This window comes from Euleptes europaea, chromosome 7, assembly GCF_029931775.1.
Source record: "Euleptes europaea isolate rEulEur1 chromosome 7, rEulEur1.hap1, whole genome shotgun sequence".
Taxonomy (NCBI): Eukaryota; Metazoa; Chordata; class Lepidosauria; order Squamata; family Sphaerodactylidae; genus Euleptes; species Euleptes europaea.
The window spans coordinates 39,027,672-39,042,311 of NC_079318.1; the positions used below are offsets into that span (position 1 = coordinate 39,027,672).

A 14,640-nucleotide genomic window follows, 5' to 3' on the forward strand; every position below is an offset into this window, starting at 1 on the left:
GACCATATGTGGTGCTGCCGCCCAACTCCCTAGCACCAGCGTGACTGCGCTCCAGCATTAGTGCCCATTTAGCCAGCGCTAGTGGCACTAACGCTGGCACAGGGGTCACGCTGGCTCTTTAGGCCATTTGTCCCCCCTTCAGGATTGCTCTGTAAGAAGTATAGCAGAGTTAATGTAAAGCAACATTGCCCTGTCATTATACCAAGAACCCTCTAAAATTGCTGCAGCATTATGATTCAGAGAAAATAAGCCTTTTTCCCAGCATACTTGTTAGGAGATCTTTGCTATGAACAAATGATAAGAATTGTTAAAGGTGTTTCTCAGTCAAATGTATCCTTGAAGTGAATTTCCTGTACTAGGTCCTACCTACGCACCCATTGATGGTACTGCATGCTTCCATGCGTCATTGGTTGAATATCTTTAACACTTATCTGGAAACAAACTAACATGTTAGAAAAAAGATGGCAATATGTACAGCACTGAAAAGCCACAAAGCCACCCCAAAACTGAAGGGCTCGTTGGAAAGCTAATATTTTAGAACTAAGCAGACCACTTTATCATGGGTTCAGGGTGCTTGGGTTTTAGCTATAAGAATCTTGTATCTTAGTCTGTCAGTGAAGTTAGTTAAGCATGCAACAAATAGGTGAAGTGGTGCAAGATGGGTCTATAACATCACTTCCTGGGATTGTGTAATCACTCTAAAATGCAAACGGCACAGCTAAGTTTGCATATAAGTACTTTATAAGTACCTGGACCTGATAATGAGATGTCAGTACAAGCTGTAATTAAATTCCAGTCAGGCACAGTCTGTTGCTGTGCTCTAGCTCTTCTGCCTCCCTCCTCTTCTAAGTTCTAGTACATGGGGCTTGAAGGAACACTTACCAGTTCAAGGTCCTGTTTGCTTCAACATCCCAACACAGATGCCTTGCCAAATTGGGCTTTGTTTTCCCCCAAAGCCAGGATTCTAAACCTTGATTAAATCCCAGTTTAGTATCTTTATTTATAGCCCACTTTTCTCCCCAATAGGGACCCAAAGCAAGTTTCAGTGTACTTTTCCCATCCTCCCTGTTATCCCCGCAACAACAACCGTGTGAGACAAGTTACACTGAGAGTAAGTGCCACAGATGTTTGCGGGGTGACATTGGGTCAGTCATAGAAGGGATTTGAACCTGGGTCTCCCGGATCTAGTCCAGCACTCTTAACACTACTAGTTGATTTGGGGAACAAGGTAAAAATGTTCCTTTATCGAATTTCTAATGCAGGGGTGGGGAACCTTTTTTCTGTCAAGGGCCATTTGGATATTTATAACATCATTCGCTGGCCGCACATTCTGGCCCTGCCCCCTTTAACCCCTCCATTGTCATCCCTTCTGCCCCCAGCCCTCTTGTAGTACAGAGGAAATACATTTCTCCACAGCCCAGGTGGGAAAGGGTTAACATAATTTCTTGGGCTGTCCTAGCAGCTCCATAGCTAATGACTCTTCTGCAAGGGGGGGGAAAGGTTCCTTTTCTTGGCAAAACAAACTCACATCTGCCTTGAATAGAGGCTATTCCTGGCTGCTGGAGGGGGCGGATTGCCAGTTTTAGATCCTTCTGAGTTAAGAGATCTGCCAGGACCCATGAAGGGCCAGACCAAATGATTTCGCGGGCCTTATACGGCCCCGGGCCTGACGTTCCCCACCCCTGTTCTAATGGATAGCACTGGTTTTTTTTCTGTCCTGTTGGATATTTTGATTGGTTTTTGTCTTTTAGATTTTGTATTTGATTTTTTAGGCTGACACTTTATTGTGGTTTTTTGGGGCTGTTTTGCATTGGCGAGGCTTTGTCTTACTATTTTTAATCTGGGCTTAATTGAATACAGAAAGTCACCTAGAAAGACTTCTAGGCTCAGAGTTGTGAGGTGTAGTCTTTTAAAACCAATAAGCCTCTCAACATAGCTTCTGCTTTTATCTAGTAGTTATGAGCACAGAAACAGATTGTATATTGTCACACTGTAATGTGCCCAAGAAACAGAAGTTGAGGTTAGGCAGATAACAATATGATGAAATTATATTTCAACCCCAGGCATCTGGGTAAAAAATTACCACTTCATTGTTGGATTCATATTCTGTGAATGCTTAGACCATCTTGCAATATAGTGAAAAGGTTGAAGAACCAGTTTGTTTTCACAGTCTCTTCCTAAGTCCATTCTGCTAGGTCAAAATGGTTAATAAAGGTTAATAGGGGTAGCGCAGAGACAAAAGGATCTGGCCAGATACAACCTGAAGCTGCACGTGTGAGCTGTGGAGACTAATGGAGTTTTCTAGTGGCAATTACCAGAATCTTGCTGTTTTTCCTTGCTGGTAATTTAACGGGGAGTGGTCTCATAGGCCTTTATGGAATCGCTGGGTTCTCTAGTAGAGGGTAAATGTATAGGAGACCTCAAAAGGCATGGCCACAAAATAGCAGAGACAAATAAAGAAATAAACAGTGCCTAAACACGAACCTGGATATTTGGAGGATTCTGTCAATCTCTTTCCTTCTGTCTTGTCTTAATCTTATGAAGATAGAGGGGGATTGTGTTTAAATACTCATTTTAATTCCCTATGCTCGTATGTTTTTATGCTTTTGCTTTTTGCTCCCAGTGGCTGGTTATTCCTTTTTTTTCCTGAAATTGGTGGTGTTTGATCTCTGCACCCACATATAAAGCGTAACTTGGTTTATGCTTACTAAGCTACGAAGGGAAAGGCGGAGATGCCTGCTTAGTTCTGAATTACTCTAAAAGGGTTATTTCCTTGTACATCCATGATGGGTTTGAGTAGGAGAGTGATTCTGAATTTGGGCAAAAATTTCTCAAGAGATAGGAAGAGAGAGTCTGGTTAGGGGTCATCAGAAAAAAATTTCTGGTGGCAGAGAAAAGGAACCTTAGACGTGCTGGGGCAGAGGGTGTAATAGAGCTGGGGAGGTAAACTCGTTGAGGTCTAGCAGCTTGAGATCTGGGCCTGCTGAGTGAACTCCACATCCTATGTGGTGGAATCAGGTGTCTGCAGAACCCATTTTTTCCCAAATGTGTTTCACTGTCAGTAGCTGAGGTCTTCAAGTAGGGTTGCCCACCTCCAGGTATTAGCTGGAAGATCTGCTATTACAACTGATCTCCAGCTGATAGAGATCAGTTCACCTGGAGTAGATGGCTGCTTTGGCAATTGGATTCTATGGCACTAAAGTTACTCCCCTCCCCAGACCCTGCCCTTCTCAGGCTTCACCCCAAAAATCTCCAGATATGTCCCAACCCGGAGCTGGCAACCCTATCTTCAAAGAAGGGAGGAGATATACTTGCCATTCCAGTTGTGTCCCTAAATGCATCCTGTTCCTTTCTCCCATATAAATGGATGGTTGCTGTTCTTCTCTTATGGGGAAAAGTAAGGTGCTGCATTTGGGGACACAAAGAGCAAACTGTACTGCCCACTCCTGGCACCGGGTATCAGAGACCTCGTAGGGAGTAGAGAAGAATGTGTGCATTGTGCCATCTAATTGGTCTACTTGCACACATAACCCATCCACCATAATGATGGCCATGTTGCTAGCCTTTGAATAATGTTGGATAGCTTAATGACAGAACGAACCTACTTAACTCCCATTCTGAAGACAAGGGAACGCTGCATGATACTGGGTAAACACACTGCACTTTGAAGTACCCATATAAGGTTACTGTGAAGTGTTTTTAACTTTTTGCACACACAAAAGTCTTCTTTTGAGGACAAAATTTACAAAAAGAAGCAGCTGGATATGAATGTCTTGTTGCGTTTTGGTCTTCACTTCAAAAATCTAGCAGGTGGCATGAGCAGGTGTTTACAAACTCAAGCACTTTTACTTACTGCTGAAAACAGAAAAACTGGTGCAAATCTGGAAGTTGACTAAAACATCACTTTTAATTTTAAGGCTCTGATACCAGTGGAAAAAATAGTTGGTAGAGGAGAAATTTAATAAAAAGGTTAAAAAAAAAAGAAGAAGAACGTACTGACACAAATTTGGCTAACAAATCACCACTCAGTCTTTTGGCTTCTAATGAAGTAATTCTCCAGAATTGTATACTGATACTTCATAACACATTGTGGAAGTGAAATTGGCCATCATAAAGCAAAAGTCAGGGGCTTCAAAGGATTCATTTTAGCATGATAGTTGCAGATTAGTCTAAAGCTGGTTCAGGACCAAGCAGCGACATTAGTCTCCATGCCAGTACAACGTACCTTGCCGGTGAACTCTTGTTGCTGTTTTACATTTAGAATTTTGAGATGTGTGAGGAGGTGAGAATGATTCCACGCATACACTTCTTTTTCTTATTGGTTCTTCAGCTGCTGGAGCAGAAACCATAACATGAACTACTGGCTGATCATCAGGCTCCCCATCCTGATTGCTATAGGGGTGAGTGATCAAGAATGCTTGCTTGGCCAAGGGCCAGAAGAGATCCTGGATCTCTGTCAATAGAAAAAAAAGGGGCTTGAACAGCCTTGATTTGTATTGGGGCCATATATAACGAATACGGGACATATACAATGGATACAGAACTCTCTCAGCCCCACCTACCTCCTAAGGTGTCTGTTGTGGGGGGGGGGGAGGTGATTGTAAGCTGCTTTGAGACGCTTTACGGTAGAGAAAAGCGGTGTATAAAAAACAATTTCTCCTCCTCCTTCTCATTCCAAATTCTTCAAAGCCTTACTACATTTATATTTGAAAAAAAAATGTTTACATTTTTTAAAACTGTAAAACCTAGATATCTAAATTATGTATTTGTTTTAATGCTACCTCAGAAAAGGATGTACACTTCTATGGAGGGATGAAATATCTAGCAAATTTTTAGAATGGACACAGGTCTGCTTACCTTTGACTGGAAAGAAGAGAAAAACTTGTTGCGGGGGAGTACTAACTACCCCACACTAGTATTGTGGTGTTTAAAAAACAACAAATAATCAAAAGGGTTAAGTAAACAGGCCTCAAAATTATATGCAAATGAAAAACAAAACTAAAAAATAATTTTAATCCTCCATTAATTACATTAAAATACTAACAGATAGATCACATAAACTAAAAAAAATTGCTCTACTGTATATAAATCCCTTTACCAATATGGCAAATAAACCATTAAACTAATTCATACAGAACAATCACACATGCAGTTGGTCAAAGATTAAAATCAACAGAAGACCAAATGTGTTTTGGCTACTTCCTCAGTGGTACAATAAGAATTATCCAGCTAAAAGCTTCTGATGAATACAATAAAGTAAGGAAAAAACTTTAACAGAATTTCTGTAGTTGGTCTTGAATATTGATTGATGGCTATACAAGTATTATCCTATCCACTCTGACCTGGTTATGTGCTTCACATCTCATGTATAGCTGTAGGACTTCATAGAAGCCTTGTTATAAGTACGTATAGACTTTAAGACTTCTCCTAACTACCAGTTAAATTACAAGCCTGCAATATCTGCTGCAGCTAAGGAGATTTTCCTATATATGAGATATTTGTGGATATGTTAGTATATAGATAATATCTAACATTTATTTTTCCCCTTTTGTTTTTGACCCTGTTTAAAAAAGAACCCCAGTGAAACTTAGTTTTATTCGACAAAACATACTGTATGCCACCGGGTGTCCTGCATGTGCGCACACGTACACCTGACTATTTCTTGGATGTATGCATTCCATATGTAAAATCAGCAATTAAGGACAAGAAGTATCTGAAGAAGTGAGCTGTGACTCATGAGAGCTCATACCCTGCTGGGAATTTTGTTAGTCCTTAAGGTGCTACTGGACTCTTGCTCTTTTCTATTTCTGCAGTACACTTTGTAATCCTTTGCTGTTTTGTTTGTGTCCCCCCTTCTCCCCAGGTGAATTTCCTGATCTTTATCAGAATTATATGCATTATCATTTCTAAGCTGCAAGCTAATTTGATGTGCAAAACTGACATAAAGTGCCGGTGAGTCATCTTGTCGGAAAAACCTATTCAGAGGGAAATGTTTGCAGGAACTGATTAACTGGAGTACTTTCAGATCACAACTAGTGGGAGTTACTGAGAAGCTTTAATGTAACGTGATCTACATCTGCTTAATGTCAGTGATAGTGAGTACAGTAAATATGGGAAGCCTCTATTTGTAAAGTCTTCAGGACTGAATGTGGGAAAGAGGAGTAATGGGTTGAGACGCCTCCCCTAGTAAGACCTATCTGTTACCTGCCATCTAAACCATTTTCAGCCCATTCCTGAAAGCCACAGCTCTGCTCTCCGGAATGCCCCAAGATGCCGGCGCAGGGACTTGTGCCAGAGAACGTTGTGGGAAGGCCGCACTGGCATCCAGGGGCCATGCTGCCACTGCGGTCCGGGTGGCTGGCGTAAGTGCCCCTATGCTGGTGTCAGTGTCACCCAACGAGGAAAAGCTGAGGGTGTTGGGAATGTTTAGTCTGGAGAAGAGGAGGTTGAGGGGGGACTTGATCAATCTCTTTTAAGTATTTGAAGGGCTGTCGCTTAGAGGAGGGCAGGGTGCTGTTCCTGTTGACAGCTGAGGATAGGACTCACAATAAGGGGTTTAAATTGTGGGCAAAGTGGTACCGGCTGGATATTAGGAAAACAAATTTTTACAATACGAGTTGTTCAGCGGTGGGATCAGCTACCTAGGGACGTGGTGAGCTCCCCCTCACTGGCAGTCTTTAAGCAAAGGCTGGACAAACACTTGTCAGGGATGGTCTAGGCTGATCCTGCATTGAGCAGGGGGTTGTATAGCCCCTTCCTGTGTAGTCCCTTCCAACTCTACAATTCTATGACTGCTCTAAAAGCTGTCTTGGGTAATTCCACTTTACAGCCTTGCCAGAAAGCCAGGAGGATAGAAGCTCCCCCTGGCCTCCTCCAGGAGGCATGAAGCAGCCACCAAAAAAGTGGCAGGGGTTATGGCTCAGTGGTAGAGCACATGTTCAGCATGCAGAAGGTCCCAGGTTCAATCTCTGGCATCTCCAGCTAAAAGGATCAGGTAGTAGGTGATACAAAAGACTTCTGCCTGCGATCTTGGAGAGCCACTGCCAGTCAATACTGGCAATACTGACCTTGATGGTGTTGTGTAACTGATTTAGTTATGTATAAGAATCTGTAGTGCATTAAATTATAATTAAGTAACTAAGTACTCACTATTTTACAAATAAGAAACTAAAATAGAAGAAACCGAAATTTTGGGAACAGAAAGTATAACTGTATTGGAGAGAATAACATTGGAAGTTTAGATGGAGAAGAGATTACAGTACACAGAAGATTGAAAGTGACATCTGGAAAATAAAATTGTACAAACAAGCACAACAGTAAATGTAAGAAATGTTACTAGTTTGCATTTTGTGCAAGAGAAAACTGGCATGGAAACAAGATGTGACTTGCTTACGATAACAAAATAAGTAATAATTTGATCTGCAACCAGTTCATAAGGGCTCTGATATGAATAATACATTTGATAACTGCCTCTTACAGTGGAGCTATATTTTTTTCCTTTGGCTTAATTCTCTAGGCTGGCCAAATCGACGCTGACTCTGATCCCGCTGCTGGGGACACATGAGATCATCTTTGCCTTTGTTACGGACGAGCATGCTAAAGGAATGCTGCGTTTCGTGAAGCTCTTCTTTGAACTCTCCTCCTCCTCCTTTCAGGTAGCACCCGGCCATCATGTGTTCAGTGCAATATTTCTAGTGAATGTCATCAGTGATGCAAGGCTTTATTATCTCATCCCAAGAGATCCTCCCATTATGGTACACAGGAGATTGTGTACCAGTCTATTTCAGGATTAATAATTTAGAGTAGAGGAAGATGGGACTGGCTCCCATTTTACCGAGTGCATTCATTAAAACTGTATTTGTGTATGTATGTTTTTTGCAGCTACCACTCAGATGACCCAGCGGGCCCTATGCAAAGCCTGAGCCCCTGTATTAGTCAAGTGTCTGGGGATTAATTATAGTGATAATAGATAAAGAGACAATTGAACAAAATTGAGTAATATTAACTAGTGGTTGGAGGACAAACCAGCTTGCATCTGAGCACTACTTAGCTCATGGTGATAGTTCTTTAATTTGAAAACAGGCAGTCTCACCAATAACAGGATGTTCTGCTTCCTAGAAGATCAAAAAGTACATGAACAAGCATAACTGCTTGGGCCATATTTCTGGCAGTTGTTAAACAACCTTTGCAACTTGCAAACAAGTGAAAAATTAAAATATTGCAAAGGTAGGGAAAGACTGCTGATTTTGGACTTTCACCATGGGGGCACAACACTAATCTTATGAAGACTACACTGTGACACTGTATGACAACAGAGCCCCTGCTATTTTACCAGTAGAATAACTGTTCAGAGTTAGGCCAGTGAACTCAACCAATGTAGCTTAAAAAGCTTTATTGATAGAAAAGCTCAAAAAAGAGATTAAAATACAAGTTACATAGTCAATTGGCAAGTGGCAATAATAAAACAATAAATCTAGCCGGCTACATAATACTTATTAAGTTGTTACATGATAGCTGCATCTTAAAAGCTAAAAAGATGTTATCCAAAGCAATGGAGTGACATGCTGAAATCAAGGCACAGAAGAAGCTTAGCTACTGTAAAGCATAACTAAACTTATGGAAAAGTGAACCCAGGTTAGATGACCTCCAACTCCCAATCAAGGTGGACTTTTGGGAGAAGTCTCTGGTTGGTGCATACCTGCCTAAACTAGAATAAGGTTCTCAAAGGAAAAGAGTGATCTCACCCTTCTCATCTTCACACAGATGTTCTCACTCAGTTAATGAAGATAGTATGAGCAAGTGACCTTGATAGCCAGGCCATTGATGAAACAAGCTACAGGTGTTTGTGAAAACAAAACGAGCTAGGCCTGACTCCTAGGCACACAAAATGGAGAACAGTGAGGTAGCAAAGAACAAATGGCTTTTCTGTCTTGACACACTGCCATATGAAACATAATAAATGCGGAACATGCTACAATAGTATGCAGTGCTATTCTTTTTCATGATATTGTGTGAAATGTACCTTTCCAAAAAAAAAAAGTTACCAGCTATTACTGGTATTGTGCACTAATGTTGTTCTAGCTTTGCATGTAGCCACAGCCTTCAATTTGCAAGATCTGAACAACGCTGTCAAAGATAGGACATTTTGGAGGACTTTCATTCATAGGGTTGCCATGAGTCGGAAGCGACTTGACGGCATTTAACACACACAGCTGTGCTACTGACACTGAGCTTGCTGGGTTGTCTGAACCAATCATCATGAGGACTGTTATTTGGATCAGAAACATTGGCAGTCATCACAACACTGACTTGGCAAAAGACACGATCATGAATGTTCATCTTTTTTTGTTCGCTGCTATTTCTTTATGATGGTAGTGCCACTGTTTCATTGCAAGCTGTATTGCTTTTGCCATTTTTATGCAAAAGGCAGCTAAGTAAATTGCTAATAAAATGAATTAAATTGTCACTGCATAGGAGGTGTTTCTAGTCCTGAGTCAACAAGGCAATTATTCAAAGGTTAGGAATAAAGCCTTTAGTGTTATTTTCCTGCCTCATGATACAGTGGATCTTGAAGGAGACGTTGACTTGTAAATTTCTGCTAAGGGCTGATTCATTAGGGGAACCTTTCAGACTGCATTGGAAGTTGGGAGGCAGTCCCAATTGGCTGTCAGAAATGCATTCCATTAGCAAAGATTTGCCATGGGTTCCAAGGCATGGTATCTTTCCCTTGCTATTTGGCTGGTAAAGTTTATTAATCATAGCTCTTCTAACTCTACTTTGCTGTCTTTGATTTCTTTCTCCCAGGGTCTTCTGGTTGCAGTCCTCTACTGTTTCGTCAACAATGAGGTAAGGGGCATGGGAAGTGGCGTGTATTGACTCCCCCCCCCCTCTAGTATGGAAGCAAGTTTTAAAATGCTCTTGTTCCTCTTCCACAGGTAGTGGTAGCCATGGGCTGCCATCTGGGGAGGGGGGGAAGAAGGGTGGGATGTGCTGTTGCCTATCATAAGAGGCCAAATGGGCAAGAAAGTTAAGCATGCAGAAATGGTGAGGAAGCAGAATTGTCACAGAAATTCTGTGCCTTTCCTTTGCTTGTGCCATAGAAGGCTGTTAATGGGAAGAGTGAAAATGGTTCCTCCGCACACAAAAGCTGGTGCTAAGTCCGAGCTGATTTCTCTGTTCACTTTGCCACAACCTTCACAGGCTCATGACAGTTGGGGGGGGACAGTGGGAGTTCCTGTGTCATGTATGTTACATAATATAGGGGAGTGCCACTATATCTCCAACACTCCACAAGAAAATGTGTTTGGAGGCAAATGAAAACTTTCTGTGGGTTGCTAGTGGAGCTTAATTATTACTATTCAAAGCACTTTGTATTTACTTCTTGAGACACTGTAGAACAGGGGTGTTGTACTCATTTGTTATGAGGACCGGATATGACAGAAATGTCACTTGGTTGGGACCGGCCACGTGTACCACAAAATTTAATGCCAGGTACTGGAGGTACAAACTGTATAGAAGACACAGGCAAAGCCAATTAATGATATTATTTTTACTTTATATTTTACTTAAAATACAAACCTGCTTACAACAATAACATTCTTATTTTCCTTTATTTAACAGTCTGTGATAATTGACACCTCAGGATGGGGGGGGCTTCCTCGGCTGGCTCGTGGGCCAGATAACAGCTCTCAAGGGGCTGAATCTGGCCCCAGGCTTATGTTTGACACCCCTGCTGTAGACCTTAAAAAATTCTTAATCAGCTTGAGCTTGCTAAATGATCTCTCTGCAGAAGCTACTGTTACTGGGATTGTTAAAAGAATTTGTAAGCTGACACAAACATTTGGAAACAGGTCACCAAGTCAGTATTCTGTTAATACATTCAACAGATCCAATGGTTTTAATTGTGCATTTCCAAAATGTACCTTATGTACTGAAGGTAAATGCTGCATTTCTTTCAAAAAATCCTCATCATTAAGGTAATCAAGAAATTTTTTGATAAAAATAAAGCTTGTCCTTTCAAATCACTTTCAGACATGGTGAGATATTTCCACAAGAAATTGAACTTTTCAGCCAACTGCTTCACAGCATTTAATCTTACAGTTAATCTTGCTATAACACTGTCAACCAAAACATAAAACACAGGTTTTCTGAAATAGGATTCTTCTGGTGAATCACCCTTGTCATTCATTTCCAGCAAATTAGCATCAGGTCTGATATCATACACCTTTGCCCTCTTTTGCATAACTCCACCACATCCATGAGAGAATTTTATTTCTATCTTAAGAATCAATGCAACAGTTTTGACTTCATTCCACATGCATTTCCAGTCATTTCAAAGTTTTATAAGATCTGTGAGGAGTGTTTCAATGTTTTCTCCTTCGACATCCAATGTGGCATTTCTGGCTTGGATTACCTTATTGTTGTTATCTACATGAGTTAATATTTTGGTTAAGAGCATTGGTTTTATGGACTCTGATCTGGAGAACCGGGTTTGATTCCTCACCCCTCCGTATGAGTAGCAGACGATAATCTGGTGAACTGGATTTGTTTTCCCACTCCTACACATGAAGCCAGCTGGATGACCTTGGGCTAGTCACAGTTCACTTAGAGCTCTCTCAGCCTCAACTATCTTACAAGGTATCTGTTGTGGGGAGGGGAAGGAAAGGTGATTGTAAGCCGGTTTGATTCTTCCTTAAGTGGTAGAGGAAGTCAGCATATAAAAACCAACTCCTCTTCTTCGTAAGTCAGAAGCAACTTGATGGCACATAACACACATACACAGGTAACTCCAGACAACAAAATGGCTATTGCTGCTTCACTTTAAGACTGGATGTAAGTTAGGTGGGAGCAGACAGGAAAAGACAAGGGAGGACATAAAGGTAGTATAAAGGGAGGGAGGAAAGAAAAATGGAGCAATGAGGGGAATAGGAAGGCTGGATGGAGAAAAGGAAGCCGGTGAGGATATTAGACTGCTGGGTTGCGGGGGGGGGGAGATGGAAGGAAAGTGAAAATAGCTTGGGAAGGAAGACCAGCCAGGGGAGGGAATAAGAGGCTTCCCCTCAGTGATTTATTATGGGTGCCTTTCGTAAAAGAGAAAGAAGAATAGGAATACACCAAGCAACATGCCAGCAAGCCAAAAATGGAAAAGATTCTTGAGTATTTTGAATATGTTTATGAGGCAGCAGGAGGAGCTGCTTTCTTGAGAGGAGAGGGAAAGAAATTGTGCAGTGTATGTGCACATGGATCCTTGTGCAGTTAAGGGAGCTCGTGGTCAGAAAGACTTAACACTACCCACATTGATTTGTTAACTTGTGAACAAATACTTTATGGCTGCAAACTTTAGTTATCTAATGAGGCCTGTAGCTGTGTAATAAAGTATATATTGGCATAAATGTGTGTTTCAGGTCTTTTTAAATTTACTTTTGGTGGCTTGTATTTGACCTCACACTGTGGTTCTGAACAGGTGTTCCACAATTGTATTTAAACTAATTACTCTGACCCAATTTAACAGTGTGAAAGTAATCTCACTGCTGGATAGGTGACAACCCTCCTGCTTCTGCTTCATTCAGTGAACTGTGAAATATAAAAGGTACTACATTAATTGGAACAGAGCAGAAGGTTAGAAGATATTGTAAAAAAATTGTCATTAAAACTGTTAAACATTTGTTCTATCTACCATACCTTTGAAAGATCAAATAGTAAACTGAACATTTTTGACATTGCCTTTATCATTAAAATTCTGTTTATCCATTTACACTGGCTTTCAGAGCAAGATAAAGATGATGTGTATTTTAAACAATTATTGCATGCTTTGTACAAATAAGAAAATCAGGGAATTTTTCATTGCAACAAGGCAGAATTCACTTTGCATATTTAAATTAAAATATTTTTTCAAAAACTAACTTCAGTAGCATGTTTTTTCAAAAACTGCCAAACAGTTGCCAACGCTTACTAGACTTTCCAGTGCACTGTCTACTGTATTTTACCATCAATCCCTACTGTATTTTAGGATCAATCCCTAGATGACTGCTTTTTGCTGTGCCAGCTTGGTGTAGTGGTTAAGAGCGGTAGACTCTGGAGAACCACGTTTGATTCCCACTCCTCCACATGAAGCCAGCTGGGCTAGTCCTCTAGAGCTCTCTCATCCTCACCTGCCTCACAAGATGTGTGTTGTGGGGAGAGGAGGGGAAGGAGATTGTACGCTGGTTTGATTCTCCTTAAAAAGGTAGAGAAAATCAGCATATAAACAACTCTTCTTCTTAATTTTTAGTATGTGCCTGTAAATCCAGAGTAAGATAATACTGATTTGATAACCTATCATTTTGATCAAATCCAGGAGGGTGGCTTTAGGTTAAATGGTAAATTCTGATTTGTCTGTGTTTATGTATCATATTCAATTGGTATAATTATTTTGTTGCTCCTCATAATCTTTGCTGTTCATAAAGGGGCATTACTATCCACACTATTGGACTTTAAAGAACCCTTTTATAAAAAGTTCTATCAGGGTATTCCCTCCTCATCCCGCTCTCTTGCCTAATGAAATCTTGATCTTGTATCCATACAGGAGATTTCCTTCCACATGGGACCTGTAGTTACCATAGACATAAAATGAATGTAATGTTGGTTTCCTACATATATCTGTTTTCTAGGCTCGGTTCAGACGTCATGAACAACTTGGAACTTTATTCATGATGAGCACAAACGTCATTAATTGGCTTGCTTGCACGCTTCCTACACTTGTGAAATGTGTTGACATTGAAGTAAGATGTTTTTAATTAACTCCAGTTTTCCATGAAGTCAAAACGTGAACACTCTAACAAACTAAGGTGTGTTATTTCCCCACTAATTAGAATACATAGGCATGATTTAATACTGGGTAAGAATCCAAGGTACTGGAAAAACATACCTCAGTGTAATTCTAACCGTTGGACATCATGGCAGATGGGGGTTAATGGAAGACTCCTGAGAGAGGGGGCTTTACAAAACTGACAGTAAACCAGGTTTGTGCCAGTTACAAACAAACTCAGGTTTGCAGATGTCTGAATGCAACCCTATTCTCAAGTCTCAGTTCAGTATCTAAAAAGTGTGTGGTCTCATCAGAAATAATGTAGAACTGAACAGTAGGGAACTCAAAGATACAGAAGAATATTGGTGGTATTTTTGAGAAATGAGAGGTTTCTCACTTTATCTTACCCTGCTATTCACTTATCTACTGTAACTTTATTGTACTGTATATTTCTTCAACTAGAGAATACCAAATTATATAGTCAATAGCACTGTATGATAATTTTTAATCAACATCCTAAGGCCATTGAGATAACACAGAAATCAGACTTTACTGGTATTTTTACTAGGGAGTATACTTGTTGCAGTCTGATTTGGAATACCGAGTGCTACAAAAGGCTGATAAGAAAGGTCTGATTTCAACCATGTTGAGCACAATCTTGAGATATAGCAGTTGTGGCAAGGGAATTCAGCTAAAGAATGTTTCCTGCTGTATTGCGCTCACAGATCTAGTTGTATAAGAGAAAGTGCTGTGATTATTTCAGTGATGAATCCGCCTCAGCTTGGATCAATTAGGTAATTTCAGAGAGTATTTAAAGTAACAATAAGGGTGGCCTTAACCACGGCAGGGCTACT

The 14,640-nt window shown here is 40.7% G+C and overlaps 1 protein-coding gene across 1 annotated transcript in view; it reads left to right on the forward strand.

Moving 5' to 3' along the window:
* Positions 1-14,640, forward strand: part of GLP1R (glucagon like peptide 1 receptor) — a 133,703-nt gene that overhangs the window by 118,804 nt on the left and 259 nt on the right. The window contains exons 13-16 of the mRNA XM_056853359.1: positions 4,331-4,400; positions 5,864-5,952; positions 7,517-7,655; positions 9,805-9,846. Of these exons, the coding sequence (XP_056709337.1) occupies positions 4,331-4,400; positions 5,864-5,952; positions 7,517-7,655; positions 9,805-9,846 (340 nt within the window). The remainder of the gene's footprint in view (positions 1-4,330; positions 4,401-5,863; positions 5,953-7,516; positions 7,656-9,804; positions 9,847-14,640) is intronic.